Source organism: Mytilus edulis, chromosome 2 (genome assembly GCF_963676685.1).
Source record: "Mytilus edulis chromosome 2, xbMytEdul2.2, whole genome shotgun sequence".
NCBI classification, from domain to species: domain Eukaryota; kingdom Metazoa; phylum Mollusca; class Bivalvia; order Mytilida; family Mytilidae; genus Mytilus; species Mytilus edulis.
In genome coordinates, this window is record NC_092345.1 from 22,281,489 (window position 1) to 22,302,517 (window position 21,029).

At 32.1% G+C, this 21,029-nt stretch overlaps 2 protein-coding genes across 2 annotated transcripts; one reads left to right on the top strand and one right to left on the bottom strand.

The window, feature by feature from the left end:
* Positions 1-560: 560 nt before the first annotated feature.
* Positions 561-6,474, top strand: LOC139511739 (sodium-dependent glucose transporter 1A-like). The gene is made up of 4 exons (XM_071298783.1): positions 561-680; positions 1,208-1,376; positions 3,740-4,025; positions 5,371-6,474. Exons 2-4 carry the CDS (start codon positions 1,260-1,262, stop codon positions 6,468-6,470), a joined length of 1,503 nt encoding a protein of 500 aa, XP_071154884.1. The 5' UTR covers positions 561-680; positions 1,208-1,259; the 3' UTR covers positions 6,471-6,474.
* Positions 6,475-6,926: 452 nt separating this feature from the next.
* LOC139511738 (sodium-dependent glucose transporter 1A-like) lies at positions 6,927-20,724 on the bottom strand. Its single transcript, XM_071298782.1, has 6 exons — positions 20,655-20,724; positions 15,477-15,591; positions 15,070-15,222; positions 11,493-11,778; positions 9,476-10,580; positions 6,927-7,113 (listed from the first exon to the last, which is right to left on the bottom strand). The coding sequence occupies exons 2-6, from the start codon at positions 15,501-15,503 to the stop codon at positions 7,041-7,043; spliced, it is 1,644 nt and encodes a 547-aa protein (XP_071154883.1). The 5' UTR covers positions 15,504-15,591; positions 20,655-20,724; the 3' UTR covers positions 6,927-7,040.
* Positions 20,725-21,029: the final 305 nt, after the last annotated feature.

Here is a 21,029-nt window from a genome sequence, read left to right on the forward strand (position 1 = left end):
TAGCACATAGTTTTGTAAGACAAAATTTTTTTGTTATGACAGAATTGAATTTTGTACAAAACCACAAGAGTCCCATTCGGCGCCCCGTAGCACTGTCTAATACATTAACTTATAGTTGTGGAACAGGATCTGCTTACCTTTCCAAAGCACAGGAGGTTTTTGGTGGGGTTTGTGCTGCTCGGTCTTTGATTTTGTTATGTTTTATTATGTGTATAGAGTTGTTTTTTGTTTTGTATTTGGCCTGGCATAGTCAGTTTCTAGAGTAATGTGTTTGAGTGTCCGTTTGGTACCTTTCGCTTCTCAGGCTTTTCGTGTAGTATGAATGTAGTATTGGAAGGTGAAAAAAGGAAGAGATTTACCATTGAAAGTAGCGAATTAGTAATAAAAATGAAAATTTACCGATAAACAAAATATGCAACCAGGGAATTAAAATGATTATTAGCAAAAATATTTGTTGAACCAAATGGTACACCATACATTGTCGTCACTGAATACTTACGATACTTCCTTTGGTGACAGCAATACGCTTCCGTAGTTGTTAAGTCCTATCAATAAGTTAGTTTATATACATGTTCTATAAATAAATAAATCATTGATTTAAAGTGTGTTTACCGTCATTTTTCCTTTTTCACAGTATATAAAATGCCATGACGATTGGGAAATACGTCAGGACATTTCAGGTAAGAAAAAATGCTGCAAGTTAATACATTAATTTTGTAGTAATTTCCATGAAGCATGGAAAACATACACGCTCAGAAAACGGATAAACTATATGTCATTTTAACCAAAGATTAATGTAAATCAAATAAATCAATACACGCTCATAAGACGGATTGAAAAGAAAAGTTTTAAGTAAATCAATACACGTGTTATTTCACAGACGATATTAGATAATATTAAAAATTATTGTATGGCGCGCCTAGTTCACAAGTAGATAAAAAATTCACACGTCATTTGTCAAGTACAGTTGTATACTAGTACTTTAATCTGAAATAAACGAATATAACTTCACTTACATGATATACAGTTCACAGTCAGTATGCTTTATAAATGAAAAGTGATAGATAAATGTGAGCCAATTCCGTTTGTATGAAAAGTGAAAGATAAATGTTAGCCAATTACGTTTGTATGAAAAGTGAAAGATAAATGTGAGCCAATTACGTTTGTATCCTCATAATTATATATATATATACATTATATTTTAAAGGATTGCATAATAACTCATCGAGGTGTTGAGCATCCAAAACAGAGACATAGACATGTGTGAATCAGTGATGAATAGAACTGGATCACTGCTACATCGGCTTAAAACAGAACCAGAATTCAGATTAAGATTTTTGACATTCCTGTGTTTGGTCTGGTCATTCTTCATTTTAGTGAGTATTAATTTAATCTTAGAAACATCAAATACAGTAACATGGGTAATAGAACACGTATTAGCCTTTAAAAAAAAAGGCTAGCCGTCTCTTAGCTGATGAAAATGGAAAGTGTTCTTGCTTTGTAGATTAATTCATTTAGAATAGCCTTGCATATCGTTTAATGTTGTGTGCGTTTACAAAACTCCAAAAGATTCGGCTATTTATAGATAAAAGTTACCTGTGTTCCAATATCATGAATATGCATGATAAATGACCAGGCACAATCTAATTGCTAAAATAGAGAGGACAAATCCGATATTCTACGGGATTGAAAGACATTTACTAGGTTTGGATTTTCATAACCAATCAACAAACTTTGATTATTCACGTCTCATAATATCTTCCAATCAGGTAGTAAGAAGCATTCACGCACTGACTGTCCATCGTTCAATTCTTAATAACGTCTCCGAGGAGACGTTAACAAAAAAAAAACCGGCCAGTAATTCCCTATTCAAATACATGGTTTTCGTCAATAAAAGGTCTAATTACTGGCGTCATGATCAGGAATAATTCTGTTGGAAGTTCTGTTGGTTATACGAATCTACTTGGTGTGAACGTCAATATATCAGCAATCTTACAAAAATCAAATAGGAATCAGTTTTAACTTCCTTTGTGTAAGTTGTACAACTCAGGAAGTATTGAAAGGCCGAGAAAAAAATGTTGGGAATACAAAATATATAAAACAACCAGAAACAATTGTAATATCACCTTCGCCGCAAAATACACTAGCCATTTGAAAAGAAAACAATATACATATATATATACGAAATGCATATTCACCAAACATGCAGAGGAAACCGAGATCCAATATGATACAAGGAAATAACCAGGGTAAATATTGGAAAAGCACTTTTTGCTATATCTCATCAAGACAGTTTCTGATAGGGTTTTCAATAATGAAAAAATGAATCGTTCCACCTTCAGCAAGATTAAACATGTTTAAAGAAGATAGTCAGATTTTATGGCCCCTAATGTCTATCTTATTCAAGTTTTCTTTGCAAAACCTGGACTAGTTGAAAAACGCGAACGTTTTAATTGTATTATATGTTCTAAAAGCTTTCATATGTTATTAAAATAAGCTAGACGTATTAATCAAATGCACACGTGTTATTGCAAATAAAAAGAAAAATTGAAATAATTGGATGTTATTGCACTCTTATAAAAAAAAAAACAGGTATGCACTCTTAATAAAACCAAAGACAGATTGAAAAAATCACAACAGGACGTATGCAAAACGGTTGACTAGCTATTTCTGCTTTAATGAATCGTGAACGTCATATTGTCAATAGTCCCACACTGTATCGCCAGGTTTTATTATATTTAAGTTAATGTACCCGACTACCTGTATATATGATAACTGTAAGAAGTTTTAAATTTAAACTGTCAGATAAGAAGTTTCAGGTAGTAGTTATGAATATCTAATGCATTTACAAATCCTGTTTTATTGCTATATGGTATAAACTTAATGCTGTTGAACATGATTTTGAGATAAGTCCCTGTAGTAACTCGGCAAACCTAGTTATGGTCTTCCTTCATTTGGGATTTTGAGGTAGCAGATAACAACTGGTCTAGATCTTTAATGAAATGTACAAATTTTGAGAGTAGTATGTAATTCATGTGTAAGACTGTTCATGTAAATATAGATAAATTTGTGGAATTTTTTTACGACTATATTTTCAACAACAAAAAAATCAACAATATTCTTGGTGGATTATTTTTTTTTTTAATTTTGCCACATAAAGGGAGATAACTCACATAGTAGGGGATATAACTCAGATACAGTAATTTTATAAAAGAAAGTGTTGTGAATTTACCTATTTTAATATGAACATGTAGCAAGAAAACAAGTTCGGTGGCCCCATTTTCATTTTCCTATCTGAAAGCATGTTATAAGAGCTTTTTTCTCTTGTGTTATCTTAACATTCTATGGTGAAGTTTTCTTTTTAGTCCCACACAATTGAATTTTCGATGCAAAATCTACACAGATCTGACAATTTCGTAAAACCTGTAGCGTATAAAAAAGGACCCGGTGACCTATACTTTTTATTATATTTTTGAAATATTATAATAAAACTACATTTTGACAAACTGTAATATAATCTCTATGTTTTTTTTATTAAGACGCCACAACCACCTTAAACTAAAGTGCATAGTGCCATAAATCAAGAAATTATGTTTAGAATGTGAAATACGTCATTGTATAAAATTAGAAATAATTTGTAAATTTTCTGTGTCTCTTTTGAACTAGTTGCACATAATTAGACATAAGCATAATCATATTCATTGATAATTTCTTAAGTAATGTATTTTGTTGTATTTAGGGATGGATTCTTGGACAATTTGGGCCATCAATTTTCGATTTACAGTACATTACTAATACAGATTTGGAGGGAGCATCATTTTACTACATATCACATAATGTAGGATATCTGATTGGTTCGTTGATCAGCGCGGTTCTGATTGGTAGATGTGATTGCAATTTTCTCTTATTTGTGACAATGTGTATCTATGGTATTTCTGTATTCGCAATACCGTGGTGTTACCTGCCACCAGCCATGTTAGTAGCGCAGGCAATTAGGGGCCTCTCAGGAGGTCTTCTAGATACAGGTAAGTCATCCAAAAGTATATATCTAGAAGAATTGTTACTAAGTGACTAATACCGATTGCGAACGACACTTGTTTTAATTAAGGTAAAATTATGTTTTTTGTTGTCTTGACAACCACACTCATACGGCATTTCAAACCTAAAAAGGCGTCAAGATGGGATATAGAGGTGAACTTTGCACGATGGAGAAACAACCGTATACTTTGAAATTAAAAGTCGTGCTCACGTCTATGTATTCACATAAAAGAGAGGTGAACGTTACCAAAAGGGATATTCAACCATTATATGTTGAAAACAAACGGTCAATGAAGTAGTCGAAAATCTATCAACAAACGATCAAAAGACAAATAACAGTATACAAAAAAAAAACCCGAAAGACTGAACACGGACCCTACCAAAAACTGGTGTTGATCTCAGAGCGGTACTTAGACCCTGCTCCACATGTGACACCCGTCATGTTAATTCTATAAGATACGTTGATAATGTATATCATGTAATAACTTTAAGACATCCTGCAATAACGGACCGGTAATTGATTCTTTTCTAATACGAAATAGCGATGTAAATATTTTCTTAACCTTGAGATTTTTTTTTTAATTGAATCACGTTTTTATGACAAAGGATACACGAGACTGTTACCAGTATAAACAACTCAAACATTGAAAAAGCACTAAGAACAAAAATAATTAAAGCAAGAGCAACATGAAACCCTATTAAAACAAAACTAAGGGGCGGTAGCAGGTGCTCCCGAGGGGAAAGATGATCCTGCTTGACAATGTGACATGAGGTACCATCGTGTTGCTCGTAAAATCCCGGTGATCCGTGTATTTTTGGTAGGTCACATTCGAAAAGAAAATGACGCTATTGTAGATACAACAATTGGAATATATCTGTCATCATCTTCGAACAGATATTTCATAACAGTCAACCAACTCGTGATGGCGTCCGGAGCGTCACTGATGAGTCTTATGTAGACGAAACGCGCGTCTTGCGTTCTAAATTATAATTCTGGTACCTTTGATAACTAATTAACCGCTTGGAACTCATGGTTTAATGAACTTACGGACATACATAAATTATGACATAACATCATAGAGCATCTAACGACGTCCAAAAAAGTAGAAGACTAAACGAAAGTCTAATATATGTTTCTCTTACAACTGATATAATAAAAGTTCTTACATAATCTGTTCGCACGAACGTAAACTGACGTCGGTCTTCATCTATTGGATAAACCTATAATTTCTAACCGATATCGAGTATATTTCCAGTGAAAATTAAATATTGTCAAAAGGGTCATTATAAATAAATTGTGCTAAGAATTTAATGAATCGCTTTACTTTTCAGTTGCAAATTCGGAGCTCTTGAGTCTATTTGGAAATCAAGTCAGTCCTTATATGCAGGCCATGCATTTTGCATTTGCTACAGGAGGAATAATCAGTCCTTTGGTCACAGCACCATTTCTCACAGAACAGTATGATAATGGTGGCAATTCGTCGATAATAAACCAATCATCGTTAGTTATGCAAACTGGAAATATACAATTAGATAACATTTCATATCATTTGAATAATCTAACAACTGTGGAAAGAAATACCACGTACCATACGTCGAAGGATTCACATATATTCATTCCGTACACAATATCAGGTGTTCTCGCCATGTCTTCATCTGTATCGTTTTTACTTGTTTATATCAAATCCAGAAGACTAGCCAAACGACAAATCGATGAGGTAAAAATTGATCGAAATGAACGTCGATTATCTTTCCTTGTCAAACTGGTAATTTTGACAATAATGTCCATTATATTTCTACTATACACTGCGATGGAAGACACAATAGGTGCTTATGTTGCAACATTTTGTGTGGAACAGATGGCCATGACTAAGGAAGATGGATCTTATGTGACCGCCGTATTCTGGACTTTCTTTGCTTTTGGGAGATTAACAGGAATCCCAATTAGTAATATAGTTAAGTCAATACCCTTAGTTGGTATATATTCATCTTTACTTGTGATATCTTTTCTGTTGTTATCATTTTCACCTATGATAAATTCTTCTGTTACCGTATGGATTTCTACTGCTGTAACTGGATTTGCTATGTCTATATTATTCCCGACTTTGTTCACGTGGGCAGAAGCAGACTTTTTATTGGTTACCGGTAAAATTGCGTCATTGTTCATTATGACATCAACTTTAGGATCTATAACAAGTCCAGCGGCATTAGGATATTTGATTGAAGAAGTCAGTCCGATGTGGTATTCATATATACTTCTTGGAGAAAGTGTAGGAGTAATAATTTTCTTCGTGATAGCCATTATTCTTAAAAAGAAGCTTCCACAATTAGATGATAATAATGACAGGTTTAATATAGAAATCAAAATTGATGCAGATTCTAGTCCTGAACGGTCTGTACTTATGGATGTACCAGAAAATAAAGTCTCATAAAACTTACTTTGTAAAGAATTATACGACGAAGGAATCAATAAAACATAGATTAGTGAACTACTCCCTTCACTTGAGATCTCTTAACCTATCTACTTAAATACTCATGTGATAATTTAACCTATATGATAATTTTTTCTACATTTATCAGCATGAACATTTATTATGTTTAATGCCTGGTCAGAAGTTTTCTATGAAAAAAGCTATATTTATCAAAAATTATATTCAATAGTATTTTCGAATGATTGTAAGCAGTCAAAAACTGTTGAGTTTTCATCTGAATAACAAGCGACTATCAAAATCTATTTTTTGTTGATGCAAACTGTAGAAATATTAGTCTTGTTTTCATCTAAATTGTCTATCCATAACACTGTTTGGTCAGGACAGATTAAATACTCTTTCTCAGTTATTATCCTTCTTGAAAAATCATTGTTCTTCAGATATTAACCTTGTTGTCAGTTGAAAATAGTTGACTCGAAGCTAAATTGCTTTCAATATTTTAGGCTTGATTCTTATGGAGGTAACTTCAGACGTTTGACACACTCAGAATTCTAGGTCACGAACAAGCTTCCCTTAACTAGAGCATGGCATTTCAGACGCACCAGGTTGTAGCACAGGTAAACTAATGACACTTGCAATTGATACTCTGAAAATAAAGATAACAGATTGGAATCGACTGCTAAAAAAGTGTACACAATAACTGAAAGACTTATAAGTGTCTACATTTTAACATTATTTTGATTAAAATGGTCGTGAAAATTGGAAATGCGGGTCATAATATTATTAAACCCAATTATGCTTAAAAACTTTCCAAAGTCAAATAACTCTAATCGAAGCATTTTTTAAAAACTAGATCTGTTCAGAAACAATACACGAGTATTTACATTTCTCGACTATAAATGCGAACAAAGTAATAAAAGAGGGACGAAAGATACCAAAGGGACAGTCAAACTCATAAATCTAAAACAAACTGACAACGCCATGGCTAAAAATGAAAAAGACAAACAGAAAAACAATAGTACACATGACACAACATAGAAAACTAAAGAATAAACAACATGAACCCCACCAAAAACTAGTGGTGATCTCAGGTGCTCCGGAAGGGTAAGCAGATCCTGCTCCACATGTGGCACCCGTCGTGTTGCTTATGTGATTACAAATCCGGTAAATAGTCTAATTCGGTAGGTCACATTCATGAAAGGGAAGGGGATTGTAGTTACGACGTAAGGAACATATCCGATATCATTTGTAATAAAATATGTTTGAATTCATTTTTATAAAGGTGGACATAACCTCTGCATAAAAGGGATATATATACTAGTTAAAGATATTTTTTAACAGTAAAGTTATAGAATTTTCTTCCTTTGTTTAAGTTTGAATGTGTGTATTTCATATGTGTAATATACTATTATTTCATTTATTCCAATCAGTCAATCAGTCAACGGGAACCGTTCGGTAACTCGATTTTTACCGACTGTAAAGTTTTATGCATATTCATTCAATTGTATCTGTTAAGTTGTCAATGTCTATCTTTTATTAGGGCATAAACAAAATGCTTTCCAAACATATTGATATAAAATAGTACGACTGTTTATTTTGTTTTTATGTCATTTTTTAAGTTTGTTTTTCTATTTATACAAGAACGTATATCACTGGTTTAATTTATTTTTTAAAAGCGTACACTGTATTAGATCGTATAATTGTTTTTTTATCTTTAATAAACTGGATGTCGATATAAAAATAACATCGTGTATTTTGATTAAAAAATCAAACAGTCACTAAATCTTAGGAAATTGCTGAATCGTTGTAAGATTTGTCAGACTTCGTATGGAGAAAAAAGACGAAAGACATCACAGTGACAATAGTGTTGTATTGTGGTTTACATATGCATGTTTTGTCGTCTTTATTTGTTTATGCGTTTCTCTGTTATGAATGTGTGTGTGTGTTGTATTTCTGTCACTTAGTGTTTGAGTGATATTTTGTAACATTGTTATAAAGTGGGAGGTTTGGCTTGTCAGTAAACCAGGTTCAACACACCGTTTTTACACTAAAATGCCCTTTACCAAGTCAGGAATATTGCAGTTGTAATCAAATAGTTCTTTTCTAGTATGTGAGTTGGCGAGTTTCTGTTGAATTCCGAAGGTTCTGTGGTTCCTTTCTTTTCCTCTTATAGTTGATGTGGTTCCCTCGATTTTGTTTGTAACCTGGAGTTGTCTTTCTCAATCTATTTATGAGATTTGAAAAGCGGTTTACTGCTGTTGCATTTAAATTAAAAGTCGACGAAAAAGATGTCTGTAAATTTTAGGATTTTTTAAATTTTGAACTGCCATCTGCTTGTTACCTATTGAAATTCAATCGTGCTGGCCAATAGTAGTACATGTAAATGAACTTTGCCATCCTACCCGATTTATACGCGCTCATCACTGACGAACGAATAAAAAAAATAGATACTAAAGTAATTCACGTCAAGGCAGAAGCGATGCTACCAGGCTGTCGAAACCTCTTGTATTGCCATTGATTCAGTTATTAAAAATGAACTCATCATAGATTCAGGCATTAAAATTGTGTCTGTATAAGACTCATCAGTGACTCTTGAATGAAGAAAGTTAAACCAAAAAAAAGGTCAAATATTAAACGCACTAAAAAGTATACAAGATGTCTTTATAAATTAAATGCATATGCATCGGGGTCAGTCATGTTACGAGAGCTCAACCCTCCCCTTGTCTAAAGCACTTGTGAATCACCACAGTAAATCAAGGTCGACTGAACTGTAAAAACTAGTGAAGTAGGGTTCTCATTGGATTGGCACGATGCACATGAATGCTTAACATAAAGGAAAAGGAACCGATCTTGGGGTACTTGATGTAACTGAAATCTTCTTCAAAGCAAAAAAAAAACTGCTGATGAATAAATGATATTTTCCTAGAGTAAAAGTTCATTTCATATAGTCTCTTTAATGTCCACACGTCATGCGTCATTGAAACTAATGCTAAGTATATTGTACTCACCTCCTAGATTTCCTGTTTTCTTCTGATTCAACACTCATTTGAATTTCGTTTTCAAACGAATATGTATTTGCTTGTCTGGACACAAATGTAATAGTCCAAACTAAAACAAGCAAGACAATAGTTTGACCCAATGTTATATAAATGAACCATTTAGGAGACAGGTTATCCATTAAGTACCCTATCATTATCGGATTAATCATCGATCCAAGTGAAGCAGAAAACATTAGAAGAGAGGCTACTTTTCCAGTTACAGGAACAAAGTCCTCTTCTGTCCAGAGAAGTATCGACGGAAAGAACACAGATATTGAAAATCCTACTACTGGTGAAAATATCCAAATTCCAGTGGGGAATCCAAACTTTGTAGAAAGAAATATTCCAATTGTGCCTGCCAATACGATATTGATATAAACTCGTAACAATGTTGATGGCTTAAAATGTTTTGCAATGAAAATTGCAGTAAAGCGTCCAAATGCATACGCCGCCCAGTAAACAGAGACAAGATATGAGCCTGTTTGCTTCGTCCATTGAAACTGATTAACAGTGAACGCTGTAAAAAAACCAAAGTACGTGTCTTCAAGTCCATTATCCACTCCTATAAATAAACTCATTAAAACGAGTATGAGTAATTTAAATGGTAGAGGTAGTTTTCTATGTCTATATTCCATTCCATCCGGGTTCTTGGTATCCATACGATATTCGGATCTGCTTTGCCAACATAAACATAAAAAGGGAATCGCTGCAGTTAGACACAAACCTGTTGATATCAGGTAAGCTTGGTAAAGAATTGACTCTTGTCCTCCAATTTCTGATTTGTTATCATTGTAAGCAGTTGAATCGTTAATAGTCGTATTGGTAAAATTTAGACCATTGCTGTTTGTTGTTAATATACCAGACATTCCAGCATTGGAAAACATTGCGTCATATGATTTAGTTGTCGATTGCCACTGTGTTTCATTGTTTTCATTTGAGGGCGTTGGCAGAAGAAATGGCGATGTAGCAATTGGTGATAAAATTCCACCTACTGCATAAATGAAATGTAGCGTTTGCATGTACGACCGGGCAGATTCTTCTTCTCGGAACTTCAGAATAAAGACAGAATGTCCAGCTAAAAGTTAGCAGTGATATAAAAAAACAATAATGTAGATATGGATCTGCTTACCCTTCCGGAGCACTGAGATCACCCCCAGTTTTTGGTGGGATTCGTGTTGCTTAGTCTTATGTTTTCTATGGTGTTTCTTGTGAACTGTTATTTGTCTGTTTGTCTTTTTCATTTTTAGCCATGGTGTAGTCATTTTGTTTTCAATTTATGAGTTTGACTGTTCCTCTAGTATCTTTCACCCCTCTTTTGCAACACTTTCACGTAAGATTATTTTAACAGAACACTTCGTCTTTTTTTTGCAGCAGGTAAGTCAAAAGGACATAATTGTTGCCCTCGTTTTGAGAAATTCATATATTTGTTCTGATATCCAAAAGGGACACACTTTCGGAAATGTTAAAAGACATTTACATTTATTTTTTTCTACATATATTACATAATGGCACACGCTACAATAAAGTTTTACTCTATGAAATGAAACTTTGAAGAACTTTTTTTCCAAATTGTCTAGAATATGAAAATAAGCTAAAATATATGATTTGCATATACACCACGAGTTTAAGATACTATTTAAATCGTTTAAACAAAAGTTCATGGGTAGATGCAAAATATATGAAATATAAGGCGAACAAATTTTCGGTTACTTAAATACGAAACAAATTAAGATCAACAACGAATTTTAATACCCTCGAAATATTTTTTTCTCAGTCAATCACTAAAAATCGATACAAGAAAAACATGAATCCATAGTAATCTTATAAAGATTTATATAACACTGCTTAAAGAGTTTGAAGTTGCACATTCGTGTTGATTATAAACGTTTACATGTATGCCTTAGGTGTGACATGGAATGTGGTAAAAAATATATCTACATAGCAATTGACTCTGTTAAAATTGTATCATGTTGATAATTATACAAACCTGCATCCAATAAGCCACCTCCTATTCCCTTAAAAATGTGCATTAATACCATTACTTCATATATTACAGAAAAAGGAATCGCAGCTGATGTAGACGCCAGCATGAAAAGGCCAATTAAAATGATTCGATTTGCATTCATTCGTCCAAACAGTCCGCCACTGATCACTGAACCACATAAATAACCAATGAAAGTTGCTGTTACAAACCAAGAAGCTTCCTCTAACGTACTGTCTGTTAATTTCTCGAGATCCAACAAGGAAGGTCCAAGCTGGCTCATAACCCATCCCTAATCATACAAAATTAAAGTCAGTCAGGCAATAAAGACAATAACAATCAAAACCAAGGAGTAAACAAAGACTCACAAAATAAAATATCAAAGTTTCCATGTAAAAAAGAATCCAATGGCATTTGCTTCCAGAACGGTTCAAAGTTAGTTTTAATGCCATTTGCTGCGTTTAATATACGGTATCAGAATCATTACGAATCACATTTATATCAGCTAGAATTGAAATATTAGTTAATCCACGATTCAATAAACGTTCTCATTTTTAAAACTGTCAACTTGTAATTCCTCAGAAATTTAACAATGAAACATTTACATTTTACAGCGTTTTCGGTCCATTATTTAACTTTTTTTTTTAACCTTGACTAAAAATTGATCCACGTAATGCATATAAAGATAAAAGGGTCAAAAGTACATTGATTCCTGTTTTTATTTCACTCTTCACTGTAACAGATGTCATTGTCGACATTGACAATCCATGCAAACAGTTAATATAGTACTCCAGGACCTGCGTACAACCATCATCTTTTAGGGGTTGTGTTTTTTTTTTGGGAAAATGCTTCATGTTTAAAATATTCGCACTATAAACGCTTACAACCATATAAAACTATTACAAGAAGCATTCATTACATGTTTTATGCTTCATGAATGCATTTATGAATTATATCAAGCTTTTTAATGTGTTTTCCATGCATTGTTTTAAAATTGTCGACATTTAACTTCTGCATTCCTAGCTGTTATATTTTATACAGAAATATAATTTAATATTCACTATTGACAAGCGCATGATGGTAACTGAAGTTACCACGATCCCAATATGTCGAAGGGGAATCCCGTTAAGATCTTTCACTCTTAATTTCTTTGTGTTTACAGATCTATACGGGGTCAGTAAATTCCATATAGGGTTCCAAGCTCTCATCCCATATGGAATTTACTGACCCCGTATATATCGTATTAGGTCACTAACACACTATGTAACTAATAATACGCCTTTGGATCAAATGATATGTAAACATTGTATTGATAACAAAATTGAAGATGAGTTTCATGTTATATGTGAATGTAACCTCTATCAAGAGGATAGGAAAAAGTTTAGTGTAATGTTGACATTGTTAATATTATGCCATGTTTTCGTAATTAATACAGTTTTGATAAATTTAGATATTTAATTAACTGTTCGGAGACTGATGTTTTCAACAGATTTCTTTTACATATAGAAAAATGTATTTTGATGTGGGAATAATTGCATAATATTGATGAGGATATTTTGTCTATTGTTTGTTAATAGTGTCACAATTGCTGTCTCTATGTTTAATTCTGTATTTATATTTGCATGTACTAGTTAGTTAGTTACATTTTTATTTATTTATTCAAATGATTTGAATTTATTTTGAAAATATTAAATATAATTTGATGTATACTTTATTTTTTCTCCAGCTTGAAAACATGTGATAGATTTTTTTTAAATTTTATTTAATAATGATAAAGTTCTTGAAAGTGTCGCTAGAACCTGCTAAAACATTTTAATCAGAAGATTTTTTTTCATATATATAATTAATTATTGTGTGTTTTATTGATATTCATAAGCAAATGTATATTATATATAATATGTACAATATCAAATTGTATTTTAATAATATTGTTTGTACAGTCTCTCATAATTTTTGTAAGATTGGTACATACAATGTGCATTTAAAGTTTGTTGTTATGTACGGAAGCCGTAAGGGGACACACAAAACATAAGGGGACACACAAAACATAAGAAAATATATTTGTAATTCGAGATCACGATAAAACATTACCGTTTTACCGAGATCTCGATAAAAAATATATCGTTATCTCGTTAAAACGAAATTGTTATATCGAGATCTCGGATTTTAAAAAGTTATCTCGGATTATTAAATCGTTATCTCGATTTATTATATCGTTATCTCGATTTATTATATCGAGATCTCGGATTATTATATCGTGATCTCGGATTATTATATTGTTATCTCGGTTTAATATATCGTTATCTCGAGAAAATGAAACTGTTATTATTTTTAAATTAATGTGGTGAGACTTTAATAAAATACTAAATCTAAATCTAGATAGATAATAACATGTCATTTCCCATATTGGTAGTGGTATCAGCCCACGACCCATATCAAGCCCTCGGCCTAAGGCTCTCTGGTTTGATATGAGAGTCTAAGGCTGATACCAGGGTTAATATGGAAAATGACATGTCATAATCTAGTATCTTGCCATATATAACGTTGTACACAAAGAAAACTTTAACCTTTTGCATTATAAACATGTAGATCCAATAGAGATATGCATATTAAAAGAAACAAAACCAAAAAAGTGAGAATTTTTTCAAGTTTCTCCGGGTGCGCGATTCTTTCGCTGTGTTGAAGACCCATTGGTTGCATCCGGCTGTTTACTGCTCTATGGTCGGGTTGTTGTCTCTTTGACACATTCCCTATTTTAATTCTAAATTTTATTTTATTCTGGAACTATTTTTTTTTAAAACACAGCCGAAGGGAGAGGAATATAAATGCAAAACAAAAACAAAAAAGACTCAAAACATTTTAATATTGGTGTTAAATGATTTATGAATACTGTAATATAGTAAAATCACTTTGAACAGTTAATTTTTTTTTTTAAGTCTCAAATATGTCATCATTTGGATATTTGACATTAATTGTCATCTAGGAAATAAACTCATCATAGATACCAGAATTAAATTTTGTATTTCCGCCAGACGCGCGTTTTGTCTACAAAAGACTCATCAGTGACGCTCGAATCCAAAAAAGTTTAAAAGACCAAATAAAGTACGAAGTTGAAAAGCAGTGAGGACCAAAATTACTAAAAGTTTTGCCAAATACAGCTGAGATAATCTATTCCTGAGGTAGAACAGCCTTAGTATATCAAAAATTCAAATTCAAGCAGTTAATTTTATTAATATGACCATAGCAATGATAACGCATGTAAGCACAGAAGTGCTCACTACTGGGCTGGTAATACCCTCGGGGAATTAAAACTCCACCAGCAGTGGCATCGACCCAGTGGTTGTAAATAAACTTATCATAGAAACCAGGATTAAATTTTGTATTCCCGCCGGACGCACACGAATTGAATATTACTTCGTCGTTTTATAAATTTTAAGTGTAAAGCAGATCATTATGAGTAACTTTAATTTGAAAATTCAATTAAAAAAAAGTTGATAATGATTTCTTTCGCATCAGTTTCCGCAAGGTAGACAGAAACATAAAAAAAAAGACCTTGTCCATATAACATAGAATTTATATTTACCAATACAATAAATGCCCAGCATAGGAATATCCATATTAAAAAACGTTGTTTGAAATCTTTGTCTGTTGATAACCTCTCCATCAAAGAATCCGGAATAGTCTTTGCTATGTTACCTTCCATCATTCCAGTTGTTTCACTTTCGTCAGTTACCCTCTGTTTATTTGAGGTATAATAGTTGTGGTTCTTATGATCTAAAATCCACGTTATGGATCACGCCATGATTGGCTTATTTATTTTTCATTTTGTTATCTATCATACAATTGGTTCTCAATGCTATTCGGATTTATTCTACTCTTTTTCGTACAATAAATCTCGTATGATAGATAACAAAATTTAAAAATAAATAAGCCAATCAGAGCGTGGTCCATAACGTGTTTTTTGGATCATATGAACCATTACTATTATACCTCTTTATTTTGTATCTGCTCATCCATATCATCACATGTGTTCCTTGTGACTTCAGAATTTCCCGTCGGTTATCACGTTTTCGTTTTATTACGTTAAAAATGATAAAACATTATCCTGAAGATATATATTAGATTATTAAATTATTTAACATAACTTTAATATTACTAAATTTAGGTACCCTCATGTTAGATCATAGTCTGGAACTTTAATGAGGTAGATATATAAAAAAAAAAAAGAAAAAAAAAAAAAGTACCACGAAATCTTAGATTATGCCATTTTTGCCCTATTAAAGATATAACGTCACGGTATCCAAATTGCACCGGTTACCCAAATTGTAGCGGAAATCTTATATGTTTTCTTAGAGACAAAACAATTTGTATTTTTGTTTTTATTATTTGACATTATGCACATCTTTCAACATAAGTAAATATATTCAAATATGCACAAAACATTATTAGTATACATCAACAGATGATGTATCACTGCAAAAGGTAAAATGTACGGAAACTTTTAAAAATGAACAAATAAAACATGTTACAAGCCTCCATTTATTCAGAAATGAATAGTGAGCATGGATTAGTAATGATAAATTGTTCTAAATATTTGAAAAAAACTAAAAACAAATTTTAAAGGATGTGAATTTAAGTTTGGCAGAAATTTGGGAAATCTGCATTCCAGAATCATGGATAGTTTGGAGGTCTGTTGAGACTAATTTTTTAATAATTCAGTATGGATTCAAAATTAAATTGGTGAAACCATACAGTGAGTAATTATAGTTCTACAAAATAAACATAGAAAGGGAACTTTTGTTTGGATCATGAATAATAGTAGGTGAAAGAACTGTCAAAATAGGTGAAATTTTGGTACCCTCATGTTAGATAATGAATGTCATTTCTTCTTTCATTGCAAAATAAATAAAAATTTGAGAAATAACTACTTCTCTAAAATTGCTTCTCAAAATATTGACTTTATGAGTTGCACTAACAATAAAAAAGAAATACAATATATACTCAATCCATCAAATTTAAACAGGTATAAAGTTTAGTTTCCTGTTTAAAACAGTCAATGGAACTCAGGACAGGGGACTCTTGCTTTGCCAATGTTTTGTGGTATATTAATATGATATAATTTGTATTTTGATTTGTCACTATATACCAAACTTGCTACAATTGATATATAGAGAATAATACATGGCAAAATCCGTATCATATGTCGTATCATCCCGAGACATCAATATCAGCCCAAGGGCCTTGAGGCCCGAGGGATGATATTGGTCGAGGGTGATACGGCATGTGATACGGATTTTGTCATGTATTATACACTTTATCATATATTTCAACAGAAGAGTATTATATTATATGAACTGTTTTCTGATCCATAGCACTGGGTTACCTTCAGTTCTACTTTTGTCTTGTTTCAAAGGCCTTAAAAGAACTGCTCAATTACTTATCCGAAGCACCTGGGTTACCTTACAATTTGCGTGCTGTTGTTTTAAAAATATTTTGTTTATTATTGTATTAATTTGTGTGTTTTGTAGTTTTCATAGTTGCATTTAGTGTGCCAAAAAATATGAAAACTTGACGTTCGTGACGTCACATACAATATGAAAACTCGACGTTCGTGAACGTCACATAACGATGACGTCATTCAAAAAATTTACCTATTTTGAGGAAAATTTTTCTTCAAGCCAAAAAAAAAAACCAAAACTGACTTTATGTAAAAAAATTAAAAAAAAAAAAAAAGTAGGGGTGTGATAAAGGGTATGCGATAGAGGGTAGGGGTGTGATAAAGGGTATGCGATAAAGGGTGCGCATCAAAGTTACGCGATATGGATTTAACAACAGGCTATTTATCACATATGCAAAACTACTGTATTTACTACTAAACATATGATAAATACATATATACTATATCTGGGACTATTATACTTAAGTTTTTGTTTTTCAGTTTGTCACAAACATGTTTAATTTTTTTACATGACAATAAAGATTATTATTATTATTCAAATGTTTGATGCTCTCTGCTTTTAGTGTGACAGTATTTAGATACAAAGTCATGCCATTGTGTGCTTTACTCTTTCCGATTTTTGCTTGAATGATTGACATTTCTGTGTACTTTTTTTAGCTTCTTAGGACAGGCACTTGTCTCAGAATTTGTTTCCTATATCCCTTAATATAATAGTAAGGTATATAAGGGGGGGGGGATCTGAGACAAGTGCCTGTGCTACTTAACATGATTTAAGTTCTTTATAAATGTACTTTGAATATCAAATGTCCTTTACGTTGTTTATTTGTGCTTTGTATGATTTGTGTGTCTTGCATACTTTATTCGTGCGAAATTGCATTAAATGTAGTCATTAGAATCCGTAATTTGATTGGCTGACAGCAACCGCGGAGCTCACCAATATTCTGTATTTGTACGGGTACGTCGAAGTTACCGATACTGTCTTTTATTTCCGTTTAAAATAAAAATAACTATGACTGCACGTGCTATCCGGGACAATATTAAAACAATAGATATAAAACCTAACGAAAAGCTTCATATTTAACTCTTAATTGTATTTTTGTAGCTTGAAAAAGTAATTATAACTTGAAGAATTGAAGGCTTCTTATTATAACTTTACAGGGATGTAAAAGCGTTGATCGTGTGCAATAGTGTTCATTTTGTTTTTAACTCTAATGTATAGTTCATTTTTAGTAATAGACTTTTGGCGTGGTTCGGTATTTTCATTTTGCCATTTGATTAGGGACTTTCCGTTTGGAATTTTCCTCGGAGTTCAGTATTTTTGTGATACTACTTTTTCGTAACATAAGAAGTGGTTCTTTACTTATACTTCTCTTCATTGTAAATCTTTGTTTACATATTTGTTTGATTTTATATGGATAAAGATAATAACACACTTTTGAAGACTGTACCCCTATTTGTGACATTTTTACCTATTATTTCTGTTTATTTTTTTCACACATCGTTGTCAATATAATGAAATTTTATGCGACTGACATGCAAGGGAGAGGTTTAGCTAGCTATAAAATCAATTTTAATTCACCATTTTATAACTAAAAAATGTCTGTACCAAGTCAGGAATATGACAGTTGTTATCTATTTGTTTGATGTGTGAGTTTTTGATTTTGCCATTTGGATTGGGGAATTTTCGTTTTGAATTTTTTCTCGGAGTTCAGTATTTTTGTGATTTTACTCTTTATACATCCCCCTATTGTGTTATTGTGATATGGTTTATTTATTATGTTGACTTTCATTTTTCTTATGTACATTTTGACCTTTTACGTCGTATTGTTTTAGTCACTAGTTTTGTCGATATTATAGAATGCAAGTTGCTATTGTCATAAAAGTGAGAGGAATATTGAGAGGAATATACCTATATCTACCTATAAAACCAGGTGTAAAAGTAGGATACCAAACCTTCACAAAACTCCGTATAAAGAACGATACATAGCTGGATCATCCAGATGTTCGACTTAACATATTTCTAATGTGCAGACTACTATATTTTCTACATAAAAAGATGACATCTAAAAATATTGTGATGAGATATATTCAACCAGTGCTGTTTATCAAGTGTGGATACTCAAAAATTCTAAACATCTACTGCTAAATCTTATATCACAATCTCTGCAATTTTGCAGTAACATTAAGACCTTTGATTTTTCGTAGCTTTACACTTCTATTCCCCATGCTCAATTGAAATATCGACTTTACCATCTAATTAAACAGAGCTTTTTCTGTAAAAAAGGGAATCGTAGATATATATTTCTTGTTTTTGGGTTATTATAATTCTTATTTTGTGAAAAACCACACTGGTTCTATTTGAAAATACACTGAAGATGATATTATCAAAATGCTGGACTTTTTTTTATCGGCAATAAATATGTTCGTTTTGCTGACATGAATTATCATTGATATAGTCATATTAATAAATTAAGTGTTAACAAAACTTTTGAAAATTTGAAATACTAAGCTAGGCTTCTCTACCTCAGGAATAGATGACCTTAGCTGTATTTGGCAAAACTTTTAGGAATTTTGGTCCTCAATGCTCTTCAACTTTGTACTTTATTTGGCCTTTTAAACTTGTTTGGATTCTAGCATCACTAATTAGTCTTTTGTATACGAAACGCGCGTCTGGCGTATGTACAAAATTAAATCCTGGTATCTATGATGAGTTTATTCTATGTATGATGACGTTTGGTTTTGTTGCACTAAAGTGTTTCTGTTGTTCCGTTGTTTACCTCTTATAGTTGATATGTTTCCCTCGGGTTTTTTTATTTGTTAACCGGATCTGTTTTCTCTAAATCGACGTTTGAACAGCAGCATACTACTGTTGTCTTTATTAATCCACTATATTTCAAAAGAAAATGCCTGAAGCTCCAAGTCAGGAATATGACAGTTTGATTTTCATTCGTTTGGTATATTTGAGCTTTAGATTTTGACATATGATAAAAGAAGATTCCGTTTTTTTTCCCTTTGAGTTTGGTATTTTCGTTATTTTACTTTTTACATGAATTTTAGTATTTTGAGAAAAAAAATTGTAATGGTTTTCATCGATTATAAGGGGCAACCATTTAACTCCAAGTGAGGAACAACTGGGGGTCATGGTTTTTTTTTCGGAATCAGAATATTCTTTTTACTAGTTTTTCGACGCTATCAACCAAATTTTTTTCTTCAAAATTTAACACTATAAAAAAACCAGCGAAAATCTAGCTTAGAGACGAAATAATTTGTATTTCTATAATTGGCAATTAAGCACGTCTTTCGACATAACTTAATATATTTCATTGGGCACAAAACAGTCGATTTTACACCAACAGATGAATTATCTGTCAAAGTTAAATCTACGGAAACGTCGCATACATTTAAAAGCTAAAAACTTCTAAAGATACATCAACAGAACAAAACCTGTCTAAATGTATATATGATTAAATTTGCCAGTTGAAATTACAAGCCAAGTTGAAGTGCAATTACATATTCTCCTCGAACATGTTTGCTTCCAACCGCCACCACAATTACCAATTCGAGAAAGGCAAACTTCGAAGAGAATACTCAGAGCTGCTCAAATTAATGAAATGTGATAACCATTAATATAACGCCATTATAAATCAAAATCAGAAAATTGATATCCGTTGAAATTGATATCATCTAAACGGTTACATTTAATTACTTACTCATAAACGTGTTCCATGATCAAAAGTTTGTATATATATGTTAATTAAAATAAGTCAGTTCTCATTGTTGGTAGAGTTATATGTGTGCAGATAACAAGGTTCAAAGTATAAAACCTGTTTATCCTTGTATGTTTACACTGGTTACCATGTAGTGTGAAATGATGTATCAACGTTAATTTTGAGCTGTTGGTTGTATACTTTAAAATCACCTAAATAACTTGATTGTCTATACAGGAATCTGGGTGGACAGTTTCTATTTATATTATTCTGTTTAACACAATTTAACATATAAGATATATCTATCAAAATGTATCGCCGTTCATCAAAGGCCATTCCACTTGTGGTGACAAAATAGTATGAACAAGTTGTTTCATG